The sequence below is a fragment of the Synchiropus splendidus genome, chromosome 14 (genome assembly GCF_027744825.2).
Source record: "Synchiropus splendidus isolate RoL2022-P1 chromosome 14, RoL_Sspl_1.0, whole genome shotgun sequence".
NCBI classification, from domain to species: domain Eukaryota; kingdom Metazoa; phylum Chordata; class Actinopteri; order Syngnathiformes; family Callionymidae; genus Synchiropus; species Synchiropus splendidus.
The window spans coordinates 6,536,156-6,558,112 of NC_071347.1; the positions used below are offsets into that span (position 1 = coordinate 6,536,156).

Here is a 21,957-nt window from a genome sequence, read left to right on the forward strand (position 1 = left end):
GAAACCTCTAAAAGCCATCCAGAAAGAAATGGGCCAGTAAATAATGGTGACACGTCAGTCTACTTCCTCCCTATCATTGTTGTTTCCATGGACTATTCAAGTAAGTGGAAAAAAGAGATTATTCTTTGGCCCAGTTCCTGTCAAGCGCTTCATCTTAGGTACACTGCTTTTAATCTTTTATAAGATTAAATTAGTTCTGTAGATTGATAATGTTGTCAGAGGATTTGCAGATGACCAGATTATATTCCACAGGAAGATTAATCGCTCCACTGTTGAGGATGAAACCATGACCAAAGAACAGTTTCCCTCTGATTCAGGCACAGACACTCCACCGGTCCACATATGATGTAGTAACTTGAATCAGTAGAGGGGAATATTTTACATTTAAAATACTGGATTTTTATTTTTTGTTAGCTTAACCTGAAAGATGCAGCTGAATATAAGGAGGAAACAAAACTCTGCTTTGCATGCTGCTGGCCTCAACTGCAGGTTTGGAAATGTTCTTTATAGAAATACTTAACTTTGTTTGTCTGAAGAAACTTCAATCATTTTAAACAGCATTGATGCAGTGAAGGTAGAAATAAACCATATAACATGTTGACATATAAACATAAATGAATAAAAAAAATATGTATCCTTCAGCTCGCCTTCACCTCAGGCCAACCTGCTTCCTCCAGATGCTCAGTTCCATCTGGATCTCTGGCTGGGCTTCACAGTCCAAAACTATTTTTTGGATGTTGGTCATACTATTTTAATGGTAAGAAAGATGTGCTTTTGTTGCGATTGGATTGGTGTTGAAGCTAAAACATTGCATGCCTTTTGCTAATCTAATTTTTTCTGCCCCCTTGCAATTTTAATTTCAAATATCACAAGAGTCTCAGACAGAGCTGCTCCACCCCCAAAACCAGTCGCCCCCCAGGTGGAAACAAGCAAGGCAATGAAGGAAGCATCACCCTCTCTTTTCTCTTCAGTGGGCTCAATTAGCACGTCTATTGGTGGTGCAAGTCTCCCTCCGTGTGTGTGATTTTGGGTGGAGGGGCATGTATCTTAATCTTAATGGGTCGGGTGTGTCCTATTTGCACCAAAACCTTCCTTTCAAACAAAGGAGGCTTGCTCATCGGTTTGTCACCACCTTGTCTCGCCCACAGTCCTGTTGCCATTTTACAGATTCATTCTTGTTTGAATACAAAGAAATTTAGTGTACACAAAATGAAGAAAGGAATCGAGTAGCTGGAGCAATTGAGAGATGTGTAGCAATACAGGAATAAAGTCTAACCTTTCACTTTGTCAGCTTACCTTCCCTCAAGAGTGGATATCACTGAATCGTCCTGGTGCCGCTGAGTATCTCTACATCATGTTCATCTTCAGTTCACCACTTATGCTTCTGCAGGTAAAATACATTTTACTGCTCGGAGGACAGCAGCATACAGAGTAATTCAAACAGTTGAGAAAGAACGAACATCAACATAAACTAAATAGATAAAAGAGTTTCACATTTGCAAGACATTCTGAGGGATTTCTAAATGACACCAGCAGTGGTAGCTTAAAATATTGCTGAATTTGTATTGTTTTTACATTAGCTACTGAGACGAAGCCCCAGATCAATGCCCAGCCTGGCAGTCCACCTTGGAGTCATTGCAGTTGTCATGGGAACCAGCTTACACCTTGTGGTTGACTCCGTGGTGCATCGACTTCTTTCATCAGGTTACCAACTGCATCTGGCCATAAATGAAAACCCTCTTCTGAAGATGACAAAGCTTCCATCGCTGGTAATCCACATTATATCGCTGTTGAGCAGTTTTTTTTTTGTTTTTTTTTAAACACACATTTGGTTACTTCTTTCTGTTGTTTTGATGGTTTCTAAGGGACTTTCAGAAATCTTAAAACAACACGTTATGTAATCCTATCAACAACACAGGAGCCACTGATAAAAATAAATGTCTGAATTGATTAAAACTTCTAAATGATAACAACTTGAGTTACTCAGCGGATATAACAGTCCCTCGATGCTGGTTATCTACCTATTGCATTGTTTTATATTTTCATGACTTTTCCAAACACATGGTAAAATTGTTTACATTATTCGTCATTTGGTGTCACTTAATTCACAGCAACCAGAACTACCTGGGTATAGTTCAGTATGTCTATTCCTTAATTCCCCACGTCTTTTGACACAAATCACACCTAGAGTCTTCCATTAATCTTCGCCATTATTGTTTAATTTCACAGGTTGGCATAATTGAAATGCTATTTTTCTTTGACCAGACCGTCGGTCATCTATTATGGTAAGAAATACTTCATAGTTTAAATGTGGTGATTTTGTGGTTTCCGAGTCGTAAAATTATGTCATACTCTAAAAATAATAATAATAGTGAGTACATTAATAAAAAAATACATAAATAATAATCAAAAAAAGCGAGTGTTTTCGCATCGACCTTGTCCTTCCCTGTATACTTGGGCATCTTAAACTCCTTTCGAGGAGCGGTTCTGTAGTTTTGGACATTTCTGCAGTCACACAGAATATGTATTGAAAGCACCCAAAATATATCAAGACAAAAACTAAAATATAATTTCTTTCTACAATACTTTCTATATTAATGGTTAAAATAGCTTTCTTGGCTTTTAAAATAAGTCACAAACGACCTTAAATGGGTGGGAATCAACCCAATCAACCAAATGTGGATAAATATAGTCCTGACAAGGTTTTAGTTGTATAGTAGATTTATAACGACAGAATAATGCAACAAGAAAATAACTTCTGCTTCATTTGTTATAGGTGTGTTCCTCTCTTCCTTGCATTGTTTTTGTACTTTGGCGGATGCTTCTGTCATAAGAAGAAAAGGAGGAACATCTCAGCAGCAGCGTGGATGCTGTCAGTTCCCAGTGCAGTCTACTTCTGGTAAGTACTGTTATTACATGTAATTACTAGAACAGCATGCCCCTATTGATTGTTTTTGTGTGGAAACGTTCTCGTCCTCCCTTAGTTCATATGTCCATCCTCATTCTTGTCAGTTAAGTTCACAGTTTTATTCATCTAAGAGGGTAAGGGATATCGGTTCTATCCCTTCCCTAAATATAGACTTGCAGATATATTTAGCTAAATTACTCCAAAATGGATGAACACCACACACTCCATCATATGTGAAGATGACGTTCCATCTTGGTCACACTGCAGATAACTTCTTATCCACAGGTTACCAGACGTCCCTGCAATGAGCTCAACCGGACAGGGGGTGGCAGTAGCGTTGCAGCACTCCAAAAACAAGAAGCGCTCGCGAAACAAACAAACCAAAACACACCACCAAGTATTATTGGAGTAATGGAGCTATTCTTTTTACAAACATAAAGAAACATAACATCATTTCGTGATCTGCTAAGGTCATAAAGCTGTGAACAAAATTATTATTTTTCATCTTTCTTACTCAACACGGATCAGTATCAGAGTCTCACAGCTGCCTGTGATGCTGCATAGGGAAAACTGTACGTGTAACAGCAGCATCCACTGACTGTATCTCGCGGTGCAACATTCCCTCCCAACAAGGGATCCATACAGATGAAGCCGAGCCCATTTAAGTGCAAGGCTGGCTGTTATGGCGCCATTAGAAAACAGTATGGGGGATCCAGTGAATAAAGAAAACACAATTTAACTTGAATCTTAAAAGTGACATCATGAGCTGTTGCAATAATAAGGCAGTGCACACTGACACATCTGAGCTGCAGCACTGATATCTGAACATCTGTTCACCGAACTCGCAGGTGGAGCAATGGAGAGCCTGAGACGAATCATGCATCCTCATCTAATGAAAGGAAGACGTTTGCCTACTTCGGCTTGAGATTGATATTCACACCTGAGTCAGAGACAGCAGCCGTTTACTTCCCAGAAGAATTGATCAGGAAGGTGTCTGCCCTGCCTCATCTTGACTCACTTCCAGGAGAGGGGCGATTACCAGGGCGCTCTCCTGCTCTGACTCCAATCACATTAGCCATCACATTACCAGACTGAAACTGGAACTAACCACAGACCATCAACACCCATCGACCATCGTGTGAGTGCTCCGGCGTGAGGAATAATTGATGAACTGACTCTCAGGTGTTGACTATTAATTACCAATGACTGTTTCGCTCAGCAACATCAGCTGTGTTGCTATCAAGCATCATCCACCGTGTAGGTTGCAGACCCAAACAAATGACGGAGCGACCACCTTCAGCAAGATTATACCAATGCGAGTCGATAAGGAGTTATGATTATGCCAAGGATGTCGATCTATTATTTGTCATGAGGAAGCGAGCAAATGACTCTACAGGTGAAGGTCTGTAGATGTGCTGAGGCCCATCTTGTGTTTGTAAATGGAGTTAACGTTTCTCCACTGCAGGGTTTTTGCAGGTCCATTGTATCCTTCTCTAAGAACTAGAATGTAGGAAGACAATCTGTAACACCAGCTCACATGGGTTCTGTATAGCAGTGAACCCCCAGACACCTTAAGCTTTGTAACTCTCTAGCGCAGCCATATCATCCATACATGTGAGGAACTGATGCGGCTAACCTTGTCTCCTCTCAGTCAAGGTGTCACCTGTGCTCCAGAAAATCACAGACTCAAGGGTGCAAACGCAACAGGGATCCTGTTGCTACAAAAGGCAGGTGACTTTTTTTCCATTTCCACCAACAGGTTCCTGATCACAGAGAGACAGACCTTTATCCTTTTCACCTTCACCTTCTTCGCCATGGCCGCCACAGTGATGCACCAAAGAAGACGAGGCATGGTTCCTAATAGCAACGGCCTCTTAATGCTCTCCAGGTGAGTGTGTAGTTGAGCTGCTTGATGGTGAAAATGTGGTATTGATATGCCAGTTCTACGTATATAATTCAGTCATGAAAGTCTGAATTTGATGTTTGAAATCTAACTATAAACATTAGGGGAGGGACTAGATAAAAAAAAGAAATAATTAGGTTGTATACAAAACAGAACTATATTTATTTATATCTAAAATTTACAAATCACATCTTAATATTTAACATCAGAGTGATCAAATTTAAGTGGTTTAAACTCTTCAATCGTCAAGAATGTTTTTATGCTTCTATACTGAAGTTGTTTTAAAATTAAACTATCCATCCATCAACACAATCTTATTTCATCTCCTTCATCATGGATGCTTTGTTTTGGACATCTCATTGTGTGATGCAACTGGACCTGAAACATGTTTACGTGTGATTAATCTGTTTATTTGGATGGATGACTTATTTACGTCTGTATCCCTATCGAGCGTCTTTTAACCTGCCCAGAAAATGTCTTTCTAACATCTGTTATAAGCCAGAATACAGGGTCCAACTCCTTAGTACACAAATGCTGCTTCTGAATATCAGTGACTTTTAGTTATTACTAGCTCTCGCATCAATGAACACTTACCTTCTCACAAGCCTGTCTGCTTTCCAGCTTCTCCACAGCTTTCATCATGGTGGGGATTTGGATCATTTGTTTGTGGAACAATGAGGTTCTCAGGAGGAGACATCCAGGACTGATCTACTTGCCGCAGCCTAGCGTGGTATACTCACTGCACCAGCAAGACGTGCCACCTCAGTCTCACACAAGTCAGCCTGTGCCAGGCTAGATCCACGAAGAGGACATGAGCGACGTGAAAGGTCAACCTCACCCAGTTCCTATGTGCTTTAGCAGCACAACAGGTTTCGTTATTATGCAAAATTATATAAGTCAATGTTCTCATTTTGAGTAGGTGCTACAGCTTACCAGATCGGTTGCATGTGTTTTTTATTTATTTATTATTTAATGTTGACCTATTATCCACATTTTGGGACACCGCTCACACCATCTTGTTGTGATTTAACAGCATAAATCTGTAACAACTTCCTCTCAGAAAAAAAACAATAATAAAAAAAATGCATATCTTTAGACTTCAGTGTGTTTAGAGTATGTACAATAAAATTACAATATAACTCTAGCCACACCTCAAGAGGTCACCTGACTGTCTGAGAATCCTCAGCCACAGGTGTATCTGCGTTTGTACATTATTTTTAAGTAATGTTGATAACTAATTTTATGTATTGAAAAGTCACTTCAACAACCAAGATAGACGCTTATTCACCCTTATATTTCATGTCTTGTGTTTCCTGGTTTATTTTCAAACCACTAACCTTTGTTTCAGAGGTGTTTGCGTTCTTCCCTCACATATTTAATGCCATTGCTACACTCTCACCCATCTCCTGTACTGCCTCTTTGTTGTCTTCTGTTCAACAGTCATGCTGCTTCCCGTGTCACAATTGTCTCAGTCTGATCCTCGCCTGTCTCGACTCTTCTTTTGACTCCCAGGTCTTGAATATATCTCTGAATGTTTTTCTGATTTCTTTGGTATCTACATTGGTACTGGGTTTGTGTTTGCATTTCAGTTGTGTAAGTAAAACAGAATAAAAACCCTTCTAACAATGTAATATAATCCCATCACATGGCTGAATGAGATTTTTGGCATGAAGTTTGTGAAGCAGGTAGCTCTGTTCTGTTCAGTGCTTTAGTTTGCCTCCAGGAGCTGAATGACTCAGCTGGACCATGAAAAATCAACAAGTTTCAGACCTACACCTTTATTGAAGTGGAGAAATGGGAGTGCAGATGAAAGGATTATTCCTCGGCCGCTCATTGGGTCACAATAATCTCCCCCTCCAATATGCAATACCCGTCAAAACTGTCCAGAAAAGTGTGATGAATAAAAATGCTTTTCCAAACATTGTATGCCTCAGTGACCAATTTAAGCAAATTAAAGAGGCATCATGTCATGCAAGGTTGAGGCCTCTGCCGGTTCTGTTTACTCCAATTCATCTTTGGAAGTGAAGATGCGTGGAAATTAGCAAATAACTCAACAAATGACAAGACGGACGAATTGCACCATTTGTTTTTGCTAATGAGATGAAACGCCACAGTCAAGGCGCAGCACAGTGTGTACAAAGTAACGGCCCATCTCGACGCAGTATCTCAGAAGAAACGTTAATTCAATTGCAGAAGGGCGGCCGTTTACATCTGTATTCATATGAGCTGTATTCCTTGTAAGTCAATGACTAGCTCACAACGCTGTTGTCGTCCTTGTATCTCCTGTATCTCACCTTGCATCTTGAAAATCCTTCCAAACCTTCGCTAAATTTGGCCTCTTTAGGCTGAGACCCTTATTTCTGTTAAGCTTAACAGGCACGATGGCTTTCCAGTAGGTGTACTAACGTATAAGGTGCTGCTTTTTACACATGCCGTGAACCCTACCGATGAAACACCAATGTGGCTAATATTTGGATCCTGCCATCAAAATACTGAGTCTTATCACATCAGACCAATGAAACACAGGTGAACACCGAATGTGCTGTTTTCACCTATGTCTATTCCTGGGACTCCATCTACTCTCCTGTGTTCTTGGAGCTCCGCCACCACAGCTTGTTTCAGCTGCAGCAGTGGCGCTTCAAGTCTACTTGGTCACACATGACGGGCGTTCAGAACACTGACACGTCTATTCATCTTCAGTCTGTTTCAATGCTTGACCCCACGTTCAAAACTAGTTCAGAAGTGGTGTCACGTTTCCATATTTTTATGACACAGGTACACAGAAATCACTGACCTTTCCCCGACGTAGACTGTAGTGCAGCACCTATAGACATATAGACCAGCGCGGCTTACGTATGTACAAAATCTATTTTCCTATTAAATTCAGTGAGTGTGGCTTATTTTCAGCTCCGCCCAATAGTCTGAGATATATTTTAATATTCCTAATATTCTGTTGCTCATATTGGCTTTCACCCAAGATATAGCTCATTCACGTGTCTGTGTTGAGCTGTCTTTCCAACAGTTTTTTGTTGTGGTCTTCTATACATCAATGGCGATATTACTCTTCAAGAGCAACCGATATGCATGTAAAGTCAATATTGAGCTGGTATTACGTGTAGCAATCATTTTTTTAATCAACAGATTAATTTTTATCAACAGATTTCATGAGACATTGAAAAAAAATCTCTTCATCTGTGTGTCCTTGTGCAGTCCTGTATCCACTTCCTCTCACTGCACAGGTGTGATTGATCAGAGACCGGAAACAATGCTACGGAAGTATGCATTTCTCCTCTGCGTATTATGGATGGAATGCTCAATGAATCCAAGAATATTTTGCGCTCAAGAAGTTGAAGTGGAGCGTAGCACTGGTGTCAAAACGCAGGCAGCTCATCTCTGGAGATGCGGTGAGCTTTAACCTTCCGCCACTATCTTGTCGGTAGAGCTGAGTGATTCTGTAAGTTGGCAGAGGACCCTCGGAGACTGACATGAGCGACGCTGCAGTGCAGTGAAAGTGAAGTGCATGACTTTTCTAGAACCTTTGAATCACTCAGATTTTCTTCAACACATCGAGCTGAGAGAAGCAATGTTTGACAGTTGTAATGACCTTTTTGTCAACAAAATGTGGAACTTTGGTTGAGGAAAAAAAACAGAAAAAAACCCCAATAAGATGAATGATTTGAATGAATAAATGAATCAACTCCTGCTTCAGTAGCAGCAATAGCCTTCAGACAAGGCAGGTCAGGCAAACTGAGCCACAATGAAAGAATGAATACCGAATTTTACAGTGGTTTGTATGCACAAAAATAAGTGCAGACAGTAAAATAAAATGCACCCAGCAACGTATGAAGACAACGCTTGTTTTCAGGGAGGCAAACAGCCCATTTGACCCAATTTGTACTTTTGCTGCTCTGAATTTTCAGTTTTGGGCATTCAGATACAACTTAACATGTTTAGAAAGAGAAAATATTTAACAGCCACTGTTTGATTCTTTACATTTGCAGGACAAAATTGTCTCTGTTTAGCATATTTTCTAGTCATGTACAAGTTGAGTTTATATGTCTAGTGACATAGGGGCATCCTTGTCTATAATGTAGATTTATATAATCAACAAAGTACTTCGTCCTTATATTGACCCAAAACTTGAACTCTCTCTGGGTCCCTTTATTTGTGCTGATGAATGTGGATGTCCATGTGACAAATGTTGTGATTGGCTGACGTCCATCGTGTGACTTGGTGAAAACATATGGACAATCTGGAAAATATGGAATATGTCCAGAATATTGCCCTGCAGAATTATTCTATGAAACTATGAGAAGACTCATGCAGCAGATGATTTGTTTTGTTTCCTATCCCTGTCATTTTCATGGCTCCAGCACCATTTAGTTTCCACTTTAGTGTTGACCATGTTCCTTTTTTGTGATTTTTTATTTCATGCACTTGTGCTGACACACTGATATGAATAGGTATGTCTCCAACACCTTGCTCCTGTTTTAGATAATACAAGAGCTCTGGAGGGAAAAAAAATGGTCAGAGAGGTCACGGGAATTAGCTTAACAGGCCAAGCAATCGTGTTTAAATCGACTCCAAAGCCATTAACCACAGAGTTTTCCAGTGTTTTGGTCTCCTCTTAATAAATTTCACCCTGTTAAGTTGTGATGTGCCGCAGGTCGACAAACAGTAAATCTATGAACGCATATCAGAACATGGCTGTATCAACAGGAGCGGTAATTAGTTCACTGCGGTGAACTGAGGAGGTGGAGAGTCTAAAATATCTGCGGATGCTTTCTGCTCCATCCCCCTTTGTCCTCGTCTTTCACTGAGCTGGATCAGTTTCCCGAATCAGCTGCCAGAGATCAGACTGAAGAGGATCATGATGGTGAGATCACTGGTGTCAGCCATAGACTGCAGCGTCTCACACCTGACTTTCTGTCCAACAGGCCAAATTTCTGAAGCAAGATCAGATCGACGGTAAGATTTACGTTATGCTGCTGAGTGTGTCATGAATGTGGAGGGGGAAGGAGGGGGTATAATTCCAGTGGCTCTGCTGGATTGTCATCTAATGGTTTTTGGCTGCTGATGTCGTTGAGCACAAAGAGTGAGGGTTTGTCGCTAATGAGGAGAAGTGGAATGAATAGAGTAATATCCCTGGAAACGAATGACCTGGTGTCATTTCTCCTTTCAAAGACAAACTACATGAGCATCATCTAGTTGAAAAGGGTGAACCTTTCCAGGCAGTGCATGCGTGTTGCGCCGCGAGTCAGTTGCTCCAGGCTCCAGCTTTCATCCCCTCAGTCAGACCTGATGAAGGATTAAAAGTGAACATAATGAGGAGGCATAAATTGTGGATTTAGAAAAGACTTATGACTGAAGACGCTGCTGCCAGATCCATCATCCAATTTCCCTCTCCAGGCTCACTTTCTGAGCTCATCCAGGCTGCTCACACGGCTCCATAATATGAGAAACAGCCTAACTAACCCTCTTCATCTGTATAAAAAAAACCCCAAAACATTATGTATTATTTGATTTTCTTGATCATTACTATGAAAAAAGTGTATTGACTTTCTTTATTGCAAGAATAAAGAAAAGCATGTCACACCGATCATTTTTGACTCTGAAATATAACCAAACATACAACTGAGAGCAAGCTGAACTCAGAACTTGTAGATCCCAAGTTGTTACACCGGATGGCTGACAAGAATAGTGGCATTATGAAGATGCATATTCTGTTCTTATGACAACCACATCAACCTGTGTGTTTGAAATAAAAGTTTCAATTCCTGACACACAGCTGTAGCTAGTCAAGTGTGAAATATGGACACGCACAGTAAAAATAAGATCAGGGAAATGCAACATTCACTGGTATCCTCATGCGTTATAGGTTGCAGCGCATACTTGCCCCCATAGTGCAATATATTGATGTTGGCAGGGTTTCTGCCACATGTAAACTGGCGTGACACATGCGGTGGCACAAAAATGAAGTGCATTCCGGCCGGACATATGAAAAGATTAGATTAAAAACGTTTTTACTGTCACCAACTCAGAAAATGACAAAACATTCCACTCTGTCTCTGTCACTTCTTGAGTGGCTATGTTCCTTTCCATTGCGTTCATCTGCCACAGTTTCAAAAAATCATATTGGCGTTAGGGAAAGTTGACCTTCGTGTCCTATGCTGACGCTGAAGGCTGCCTTCAGCATTGCATGTTGGCGCAGATGAGGTTTTCAATTGAAGCACATGTTCCGCCTTCTGTGGAATATCCTGACCCTGTGGGCAGTGCGAAACATGAAAAAAAGGCACATTACTCATAACAACGTGTCAATTGCTATTTAAGCCCCACAAACAGCTGTGTGTTTCAGTAGTGGTAACGGTGAAGACTGCCTTTGTTGTCAGTATAGGACGCAAAAGTCCACTTTCCCTAACGTCAATATATTGCACCATGGGAGTGAGGATGAGTTGCGTTAAAAATTTTCGGCTTTCCCGACGTTTTTCTTTCTTTCTTTCACATTTGTCATTCAGTTTTGTTGCCTTTGCAACATATGATATTAGACTTTTTTTTCTGCATCCAAGAAAAAACCTTTCATGATGCTGAGTGTGGGCTACCTGAAACGTTGAGCAATGCAAACACTGCCAAGATCAAATTTGGCTTTACATTGTGAACTACGGCCTTATTGCATCTGTTTGCATTTTTTTTTTAGAATCTTTGAGTCTGCCTGCAACTCTGGAACTGCCAGCGAGGTGAATGCATAACAAGAGCTAATAACCCCCATAGACACAAGTCATGAATTATGTGCATTGTGCAGCGTCCAGTAGTCAAAGGGTTGGGTTAGATTTTGCTTTTTTTTTTTCCAGTGCATGACTGAAAGTATGCACCAATGATAGCTTAATATCACACTCCAGATGTGTTAGTCACAGACAACAAACCATAAACTCGTTCTGTCAGTGTCACTCATTAAAATGAGTCTTTTGGCAATGGGGCAGAGAGCGGCTTAGTCTGAAACACATCAACCCCCAGTGAATGCTTTCCTGTGCCAACAGATAGTAACAATAACAAACAATAACGAACAGAACACTTCAGGGCAATTAGTACCATATAGAAGAGAAAAAAAAAGTTGCACTGCTGATACTCACAGAAGTTGCAGAAATAAGCAGTAATAACATATATATATGTTATTACTGCTTATATATATATATATATATATATATATATATATATATATATATATATATATATATATATATATATATATATTTATTTATTTTTTTTTTACAAAAAGAAAGCTAGGTAAAGGCATCTAAATAAGATTATTTCAATCAGTTTTCATGTTTCTTTTGCCTTCATGTAGTGTCATCTATGACTGATTCTGTTCAATCCACTGATATTTTCTGCCATCTGCCGCACTTCATCACCTCTGTTACAGTACCATTCTATTCCAGATCATCAAACAAAGCAAACACAGACAGCTCTGAACTGTCTGATAACTCTTTTTGTCAAGAAACAGAATAGAGAGACTGACGGTTCACACCTAAATGATACAGTTTTCATTTTTTTCCCTCATTACTTTTCGCGTCAATCATCTCTAAAACGCATGGCTTCCCAATAAACATTTCAAGCTTTCTATTTTGATGTTTGGTCAGGTTGTCAAGGTTTTCTTTTTGTTTATTCCAGAGTACAAGGAGTGTTTTTCTTTGTATGATCGCCAGAGGAATGGAAAGATTGCTGCCCAGGACTTGATCACAGTGATGCGGTGCCTGGGCTCAAACCCTACACCTTCTGAGGTCCAACGCCACCTTCTGAGCAACAGCATCGGTATGTTCAGTTTAAAAAAAAAAAGGTTCTGACAGCTGATTGGATGTGGGTGGATTGGGTTTGTGCTAGTGACAATTATGAGTCACAGAGAAAACACAGAGGACGGATGAATAAACAGCTCCTATGACTACTGTGTATGTTATTCAGTCCAAAACATGGATGAGGGAATGTGTGGTGTGTGCCCCCCTGAAAGGCCTTGTTTGAAACACAGTACGCATCATGTCTCACCATGTTGAGATAATCACTAGATAAAAGAGGTCTGATAACATACTGTCAGACTGAGTTTGACACATCAGTGGAGTCTTTTAGTCTCAGTCTTCTGATCCCACGTGGCAGCATACACTCAAAAGCAACTTTGCTATTTCAATGGTGAAGCAGGGTCAATTTGCCCCTCTTTTTTAATTCATTGTCCTTCTCCAGAAAGATTGTCGTCTTTAGATTGTTCTCATAGACACTTGTTTTTTTATGCAATCCAAAATGAAGTATGTCAAATACGGAGCACAAATACTAGTAATTATGTACAAAATGTAATATGACTGAATGTGATCTGAACTCTCGGCTTTGATGGGAAAAAGATGCACAAGTTTGCCTCCATTTCCAGGAATTTCTTTCTCATTGCCCTTGTTTCTTTCAGTATCTATAAACATTTAGCACATGATCCCAGTCGATTGAGAGCCTGGTTTGCAGTGCAATGTCTAACTTGCCCTGCTGTCTACTTTAGAAGCACCTGGAATTCCATCAACCTCTCCTGGATCTTCACCAAAATGAGTCTTGGCATTGCATCTTCAGATGGCATCTAGGTCTTTAATGTATTTCTTGTTGCATCCCACTTTGTCCTTGATCAGTTTCTTGATATCGAGCCTGAGATTACCTGCTTCCAGGTCTGCTGGAACATAATATACCATGATATTGTTAGCCTCCTGTCACTGCTGTGTCTTGACGTGAGCTTGAATGTAGCATGAGAAAGCACTGGTGATGATTTGCTATGTAGTGGGTGAAACCTCACCACTGGACTGTAAAACATTCATCACTGAAGCACAGTGTCCTTTACGGAGCGCTGGAAGTGACATCCATGTGTTTATATTTTTTGGATGTCACATGCATGACTTTCTTTATTTTTTTTATCCTGAGATAACAGTTATTTTCATCTCGAGACAACTGTTATCAGTGCACGCCACAAGTCACTTCCAGGACTCCGTAGTCCTTTGTGAAAACTTGTTTGTTTTTATTGTCAAACAGTCCCTATTGGTTTCCTACACCACCCATCAACCTCTGCCGTTCATGTTTACCACTTATGAGTTAGGATGTTGCAATATCCCCAAACCAAAGTGGGACTCAGTCCTACCTGTCTGTGGCCGGGTTTGCGTGAAAGTGCTGGCATCTTAGATATGAAGTCGTGTCATCATCAAACCCCTGCTGGTTATATCACCTCTTGTTTTATCATATGCTCAAGAGAGTTGCTTGAGTGGGAGAGAAGAGAGCTCTGACAATGTCAGATGTTTGTCCCGCTCACTAGGCTGAAGGATACTCACGAGTGCCTCCTCTTAACACCACTTTGCCTTTTTTGAACGGCCAGTGTAGCGTGGCAACAGGCTGTGAACTTTGCCACTTAGAGCGAGCCAGAGGAAGCAAGATACTGTGACGCATGCACTTAGTAATTAGTTGCCCTAGTTTTTCACAATTAACAAGCTTTGTTTCAAAACTCTTGTTGGCTGAGAGGTTAACAATTTCCGTGTGGATGAACGATGAATCACTTGATTCCTCATGCCATTACCATGTTGATTTAAATAAGGAGATGCGGCAGCAGCAGGCATTTCCATCTGAATGAATTAGAGATAGTTGAGAACAAGTGTTGCCTGCAGCTCAGTTGCCTTGTCATAGCATTAATACAGACGGAATTCAGTGTGAAAGTATCTTATAATACTGTGCACAGAAGACAAGTTAACAATATAACCGGAGCAAGAGTTTTGGTGAAGCAATATGCAGCGCTGTGAATTGCATAAGCGCACTGAGAGGATCCGAGGACATCCTGACACCTTAGCTGAACTGTGGATCAATGATTAAAAGCTCGAGGCGTCTGCATCCAGAGCCATGTCAACATTAGCCTCAGTGCAATTATGTGTCAAGATGAACTTCTTTGTTTGAACATAATATAATAGACTGCCTTATCGGATTCTCCTCCATTATTGGTGATGGTGTCAGAGATTGTGGCGATATTACTCGCCTAAAATAGTGGCGAGATTGTGGCGGCCAAACACAATTCTTCATTTTATTATGCAGCGTTTTGCTCTATTGGGAAAACCAGATTACTTCTCATTGGATCTTCAGTTTGTGACACCATGTGGGGTTAAAGAGAGCATTGGTTTCATCTCACTTAATATTTATATCTTGCAGTGGTGAGTGCGTTATCTTTAAATAATGCAGATAAACGTGATAACCCGATGTGGAAAGTTTATTTAAGGCGACCAAGCCGGCAGCAGTTTGCCTGACACCTGCCATGCATTTTACAGCCTCACTGTTTGATCATCTTATTTTATGTTCACTCTCAGATGCATGTCTTATCTGCTGTTTGACAGTAGAAGTGCGTATTACTGTTGTCCCACAGGCCAGGATGGATATATGGACTTCTCCACGTTTCTCAGCGTCATGCATCGGCAGATGCAGCAGGAGGCGCCGGAGCAGGAGATTCTGGAGGCCTTGAGGATGGCAGACAAGGAACAGAGAGGCTACATCCTAGCTTCAGAGCTGCGAGCCAAACTCACTGGTCTGGGAGAGAAACTGACTCACAGGGAAGGTGAGACATCAAGTTAAACTGTGCCACCAAATGATGAAAGCCATTCATAATTGGATTAGCAGCCATAAATGGTTCTATTTGTCAATTCTAAGATCCCAAAAAAGGGCATTATAATGCCACTTATCCCAGGCAAGGTATTCATGCATGCTTAATATGAATATCAGTGGAGCCGGAACAGAAATGCATTTTGCTTGAAGACACATAGCTATGTGAAAGTGGTGCTGAGCCTCGGGGCCACAAAGACTGGAAGCTGAGTGAGAAGCGTCAGAGTTGAAGATGCTCTGGTTTTCATTGGGGGTGACATGGGAGGATAAGATCAGAGGAACTGCGCAGAAGTTCGGAAGCAAAGTCTTGGAGGTCAGACTCCTTCTTGAACACATGGAGAGAAGAGGCAGGAAAAATGTTAGAAGTGGAAGTATCAGCAGGTATGGAAGACAGTCATTAAGGTTATGCTCCCTTTATGGACAAAAATGTACCCGTCCGTTTGAAACAATATGACCATCACTAATCACATACAGTGGTACCTCCGTTCTTGACCACAATCCGTTCCAGACGGCCGAGCGAGAAGCGATTTGTTCCAAATCGGAATCGATTTTTCCCATTACAATGAATGGAAAAAGAAATAATGCGTTCCATGCCTTAAAATAGGCTTTTGTAGGAGTGAATGTAGAGTGTCTGCTGCAGGTGCGCTGTTCCTCTATGTGTGTGGCCGCTGCATGTGGGAGGGGTTGCCGAGTGAGTGACGTCTCTCCAGAAGTGAAGAGGTGCCCGGTGCGTGTCCAGCTGTGAATGTGCGCTTCTGTGCAGTTTGGCTGTGACAAAGTCATAAACCAAGTCACGCTCTGTTCCAGACTCTCCTCATCCCTGTCTGAGCTCCAGCCAACAACAGGACATCAAACCCTGGAGTGCGCGCTCCAGCCTCGGAGGTGTGGAGAGCGAGCGCCTCCCCTGTGACACTCGACCACGGTCCAGTGCGGAGACAGGAAAGGCTTTACACCTCAATATGAAGAAAACACTGTCAGTAAATGTAGCTAACGGGACACGTCTGCATACAGAGGCTGCATTATGCACAATAACAAAGCGCGCCGTGGGTCAGCTGATCGGCCTGCACACGTTATGTTTTTTCTGGCTTTTTTTGGGAGCGTTCGAGTTCTTGATTTTCTTTCGAAATCCGAAGCAAAAAAATCTCGAAATTTTTGTTCAAACTCCGATTTGTTCGAATTCCGGGACGTTTGAAAACCGAGATACCACTGTATTGATGAAGTATGCGCATAAAAGAAAAGTGGAGGCAGCAGTGTAGGATGTGGTTGTCGATGATATATGATAAATATATCACAACTGAAGGACGGAGAATTTCGCCATTGTTATGTCTATTAGAGCTACGTATCGAGCAGCAAAAAATACTGCCCCACGGTTTCCGGTGGTTATGTACCATTTTTGATCCAAACCCGTAAGCTTTGTGGAAATGAATACCGACAAAGGAAAGAAAGAAAGCCCTGTCTGTATCCAGATATAACGTTGAGCATAAATGTCGGAATTAGAGGACAGTGACTTGCTGCGGCAAACTATGACGCAAGAAATGCAGAACAATAAAAATACTTTCGTCATCGCTCAAAACTCTGGTTGTATTCACCCATTGGCCCTCGAAACCAAGAAAGCTCTCAACTCAACATTGCTCAAGACTACTCCATTCCCTGCGATGCTTAGTGCCACAATTCATACAATAAATGACTTGTACACTTGTACTTGTACAGTTGAGAAGATCCATTAGTTTCCTACCTTCATTTTGGTCTCATCAAGGCTGTATGCTAAAGGTTAAAATAATAAACACTTGTTTTAGACCATCTACACGATGAATGGACTCAGTGAAGGTAGTCCAGCCATCTTGCTATCGTCTCTCCCCAGTGCTGCCCAACTAGGAGGGTCGTGTGGTTACATATAAATTTAAGAGGTGGTGTTACAGCTTGAAAATCACTGGTGGAATTGCTACCTTTTGGATACATACTGGAAAATAAATGAGCAGTTAAAATGTCAGCCCGAATCTATAGAGCAAAGCTGTCAAACTTGATCCCATAAGGGGCAAAAATTCAAAACCACAGTCTTGGTCGCAGATTTAATATTCATTAACAAATCCATAGCCGGAAACGTTTAAATGAGAAATATGAACCCGAATCAAACTTTTTGTCTTTTTTCCCTCCTTGGAGCATCAGCATGCTTTCTCCTTCACATCTGTTAAATTGAATGAACCTTCCTTTTGCATTAATTATCTTTGAAAGATCAGATTAAATGTTGGCACATCAAGTCTGCTGGCTGGAAAACAGCTTGTAGAGCACTGGAGCAAGGTGCTGCAATCTTGATGCTGAGGGCTTCCACTTGGCAGGTTCATGGAAGCATCAGTCATTTTTGACTGAGTTGAGCTAAATGAATTTGTATATAATTTTATTTCTCTACACCAAGCTCCTTAGTTTTTAAGTTTGACACGTGTGAGTAGTGTAAATGCTTCTAAAATAAGATTTCATCGATTTATGTATGTTGTTGTACTGTACATCTCAGGTCCAAATATGAATTTTCTCATTTCTCATTTTCTTGCTGAGAAGCAAAAACAAAGCATTATGTGATGACAAGATTGAAAAAAAAAATACAGAAATAAAGAGGCACTACCTGTTGGAATTGCTGTGAGATTTGCCAGCTGATGCTCCAGCTGTTGCGCTGCAAAACTTTTTATATCTCCAAGAGCCATTTCAAAGTGATGATCATATTCATCATGGAGTGGAAGAAGAAAATGAATCGACTGAGTGTCACAAGAGGCTATTTAGTTGTGCAGTCATGTCAGTGTAACAACGTGGTAATGAACCTGTCATCCAGCGACAAAATACGATGAGGAATGGTGGATGAATGAGGGCTCTAAAACGAAACAGCATCAACATATCTTTTGTCACACAGAAGAAATTATCCTTCATTCAGGCTGGGGATGAATCTAAGTTTTTTATGTCACCTGTAAAACTCATTGCTGTAGACATAAGATAAATATAAGATGAATTCACCTGGTTGTCAGACGGTGAGATACACCAGCAAAAATGAAGTAAGGCATCAACTACTACTTTTAAAACCTGGTTGGGACCCGGGGTTTCATTTGGAAGTTTGTTGGATTCAGTGTCTGAACAAATATAGATACCAGCTGTTGTCAATTGCATTGTTAAGTCCAGTGTGAGGCGAAAACAATGGTTTGGTAAAGAAGAACAGGGCTGGGGAGAGTGTCATAAGCTGTCATTGTTACCTTATTTGATGCTGCTTGGTGTGTACAGTCAGAGCACTTGATACAATCTAATGTTCCACAGGGATTTGCTCTGACCACTATATCAGCAGGAACCTCAAAACCAATTGGCTGTCCAACTCTGGGTCACATTAAATACCATAGATACCAAGTGACATGCAAGATACCATGACAGGCCACTCCTTAAGGTTCAACAGGATTTCCACTTGATCTCTGCTTGTGTCACTATAGGTTCAGAACCAAAGGTTTCAGGACCAGTTATTAGCCACCAGAAGTCCTCTCCCAGGATTTGGCGCATCGCAGCTTGGTAGGAGAGAAACAGTCCTGTGCAAATGAGGCTTCAGCACTACTTGGACAGAGAGACAAAGGAACTCTGGAGGTCAATAACCTGCAGCGCCATTCAGTGCCGAGGGCTGTCCCAAACCAGAGACCTCCTCTGAAAGTGAGAACTAATGATGAGGAGCAGATGCATAACCAGGTCATGTCACTATGGAGGCTGGGATCCGGAGGGATCAAGACGCTACATTGTGAACGCGCCAAGAATACATTCCCACTGCATTTATCTCAGACCTACACCAGTGATAAATGAGGTTCATCTGGGTTGGTGTTGAAAACTCTCGACTCGTGTCATGTTGAAGAAATGGGTTCTGATAGACAAATGGAAATTTAAAGACTGGAACTGAAAAATGACAAGTGAGAGGCAATCTTGAATCTGGAACTGGCTGAATCACCTGAGTCACGGCAAAAGCAAGGCAGCGAGAGTCATGCATACTAATGTAATGGAGCAGGCTAATCTATGCAACATGGTCATTAAGATATATGCTGTCAAGATGTGAAAAAGAAGAGAGCCACCGCTGTTGTTTTCTTCCAGCACCAGGAAGTGCTTGTCACTCACCCACTTTCTCCTAATACCTCATATGTTCCTCGCCCCCACACAGCACAGTCAGAGCCAGTGGGTCCTTCTTTGCCATAATCCTGTCAAGAGACAAAAAGCATTTTTGACTGGGCCAATTTGGGTTCTCAAAAAAAACAGTTGAAATACATTTTCATCATCAAAACCTTTAAGCAAAATTTTAAATAGATAAATATGGCATGAACCCGAGAGCTAATAAGTTCAACTCTGTTCAACGCCGTCGTGTCATTATTTCATTTTCTTCTTTGTCTAATGTTTTAGTTGCCTTAGTGCTCATGAGCAGCTGACTGGTATCTCCCTGTGTTCCAGTGGACGAGCTGCTGAAGGAAGCTGGTGTTGGGACTGATGGCCGTGTCCACTGTGAACAGTTTGCCAAAGCTGTGACTCGCTCTGCCTCCAAGCGGTGACATGTCCATGGCCTTTCCATTCAATTATGCCCCCAAATAAAGCTGATATTTTTGAGTCTGACTTCAGTCCTACCACGCATCTGTCTTCTGCTTGGATTTATTCATTCTTCAGTAAACCCTCTTTGCCTTGTTCATGTGTGAATGACAGAGGCTCAGTCCCTTTCCAATACGAATGGTCCATACCCTTCATCAGGTGAGAATTTGAAATACAATTCCATTCTCACCAACCAAGTCAGAAAAGAACTCACTTCCTGCATCAACCTGGGGCAAGTTTTTTCATCTGTTTTGTTTTCATTTACTTGCACAATAGAAAATCTGTGCTTGTGGCAATAACTTCACTTGCAAGGTGCTTTTCATAAAAGCCCTAAAACAGCTTTAATTGAAGCTCGGCAGAATGAAACCGTAATAACACACTCAGGGTTGGTATTGTAACAGTGGAAATGACTTCACGTGGTGCAGACGAGCAGCAGCAGCTCTACTCAGCTGTGTTTCTCATTTCAGCCGCTTGTATCTGTCAATCACGGCAAAAAGCTTTTGATTTTTATAAGCACGCCTGTTTCCTTTCTCCATTCCAATCACACGCAGGTCTCTCTGAATACGCTTCTCCCCTCGGGACTGTAATAGCCAGGAATAATCAGCAGACTATTTCCCCCAGCTGCATCATTTATCTATGGATTTGATTTGAAAAAGAGTTTCTTGCTTTGTTTACTGAGAATGTATTGTTGACTCAACTGAGCGCACTGGAGCAGTTTCTTTTTGGAAAAAACAACAACAACAAAAAAAATCTTCAAAGTGAGTCTCTTGAACCCGTAAGACCTTTCCCCAAATGTTCAGGATACAAGCACGGGGGGATTAGATTCACTGACATTTTTAAAACCTTTTCCTCAAAGCCACCAAATCTCCCATGACAAGTGTCAGAATCCTCGCGGTTAGTTCTTCCAATAGGCTGCCAGTAGGCATCGTTCCATTATCCTAGGAGGTTATGAAGCGATGCCTCTGCTGTAAACCTCACTGTCATTTCCTGTCAGCAGCTGCAGTCTGGAAAGGCGCTCCAGTGAAATAAGGCACGGTGCAACGGAGGCTTAATATTGCAGGCCTAATGTTCACCACCTGTTGTCTTGAAAATGTCTGGACAAGAATCGGCTAACGTAGTGCCATGGCCACGACACCATTAAAATCTAGTAATGTGTTATCAAAACTACAAAAATATGAATCTTATATTGGGAGGCCACACATGAACAGATGGACTCCCGTTTATATCACTTAAGTCTCTGGGTCCTGAGATTCGAAAAAATAAAAGAATGGAACTCAATGGGGAGATGAAAGTCATTTCCTGGTCCACACATATGCTGCACCTTAATTTAAATGATAAATAATGATGTGAGTGTCGACTATATTTGTCATGTAATCTATAATAAAATGTAATATATGATTTTTTTTAGCAAAATATCTAGCAAACATTAGGCAATGTTGTTAAACACCGACCCTGTAGAGCTTCATCTACTGCATATTTCAAGCTTGATCACAAAATAGCTTTTATCTCTGCACTGACTCCTCTTCTGTTAACTTAGGTCCAATGAGGTGGAAATAGGTGGCCGTAACTTAGGCTCCCCATAACATGAAAAGGAGTGAAGCCTTCGTCACCTCAAGAAGACCTCTTCAGAGGTCAAAGGACAAGTTTGTGAAAGCTTCCTAATAATAACTGTTTATTACGATGAATGTGAAAGTTCTACAAAAATAATTACTTGTAACTAATGGAAGAGTGAAGAGAGTTTCCTGAATTTGTGGGTAGTTTCCGTTACACTTCCGAGCATCCTCAGGAAGCTGTTGCCCTCAAGAAATAATGATTTGTAGAGCACAACATCTCCCACCCCCCACACCATTTTGTCTGTCCTGTTTACGTGTGGCAGTGCTGTGCATTTTTATAAATCATGGGCATTGCCTCCTAATCG

The 21,957-nt window shown here is 41.2% G+C and overlaps 2 protein-coding genes across 4 annotated transcripts; both read left to right on the forward strand.

Annotated features, from left to right (window-relative positions):
• Window positions 1-324: 324 nt before the first annotated feature.
• cln6b (CLN6 transmembrane ER protein b) lies at window positions 325-6,573 on the forward strand. Of its 3 annotated transcripts, XM_053885929.1 has the most exons (7): window positions 325-489; window positions 643-757; window positions 1,581-1,769; window positions 2,230-2,285; window positions 2,777-2,899; window positions 4,668-4,796; window positions 5,433-6,573. In XM_053885929.1, the coding sequence occupies exons 1-7, from the start codon at window positions 428-430 to the stop codon at window positions 5,605-5,607; spliced, it is 849 nt and encodes a 282-aa protein (XP_053741904.1). In that variant the 5' UTR covers window positions 325-427; the 3' UTR covers window positions 5,608-6,573. The 3 variants fall into 3 exon arrangements, with proteins under 3 accessions (XP_053741904.1, XP_053741906.1, XP_053741905.1); XM_053885931.1 differs by lacking the exon at window positions 643-757 and having other exon boundaries at window positions 1,705-1,769; XM_053885930.1 differs by lacking the exon at window positions 325-489 and having other exon boundaries at window positions 643-1,390.
• A 3,042-nt stretch (window positions 6,574-9,615) lies between these two features.
• On the forward strand, window positions 9,616-20,035 carry calml4b (calmodulin-like 4b). The gene is made up of 5 exons (XM_053885013.1): window positions 9,616-9,687; window positions 9,749-9,779; window positions 12,477-12,617; window positions 15,223-15,411; window positions 19,908-20,035. Exons 1-5 carry the CDS (start codon window positions 9,682-9,684, stop codon window positions 20,003-20,005), a joined length of 465 nt encoding a protein of 154 aa, XP_053740988.1. The 5' UTR covers window positions 9,616-9,681; the 3' UTR covers window positions 20,006-20,035.
• The last annotated feature ends 1,922 nt before the right edge of the window (window positions 20,036-21,957 follow it).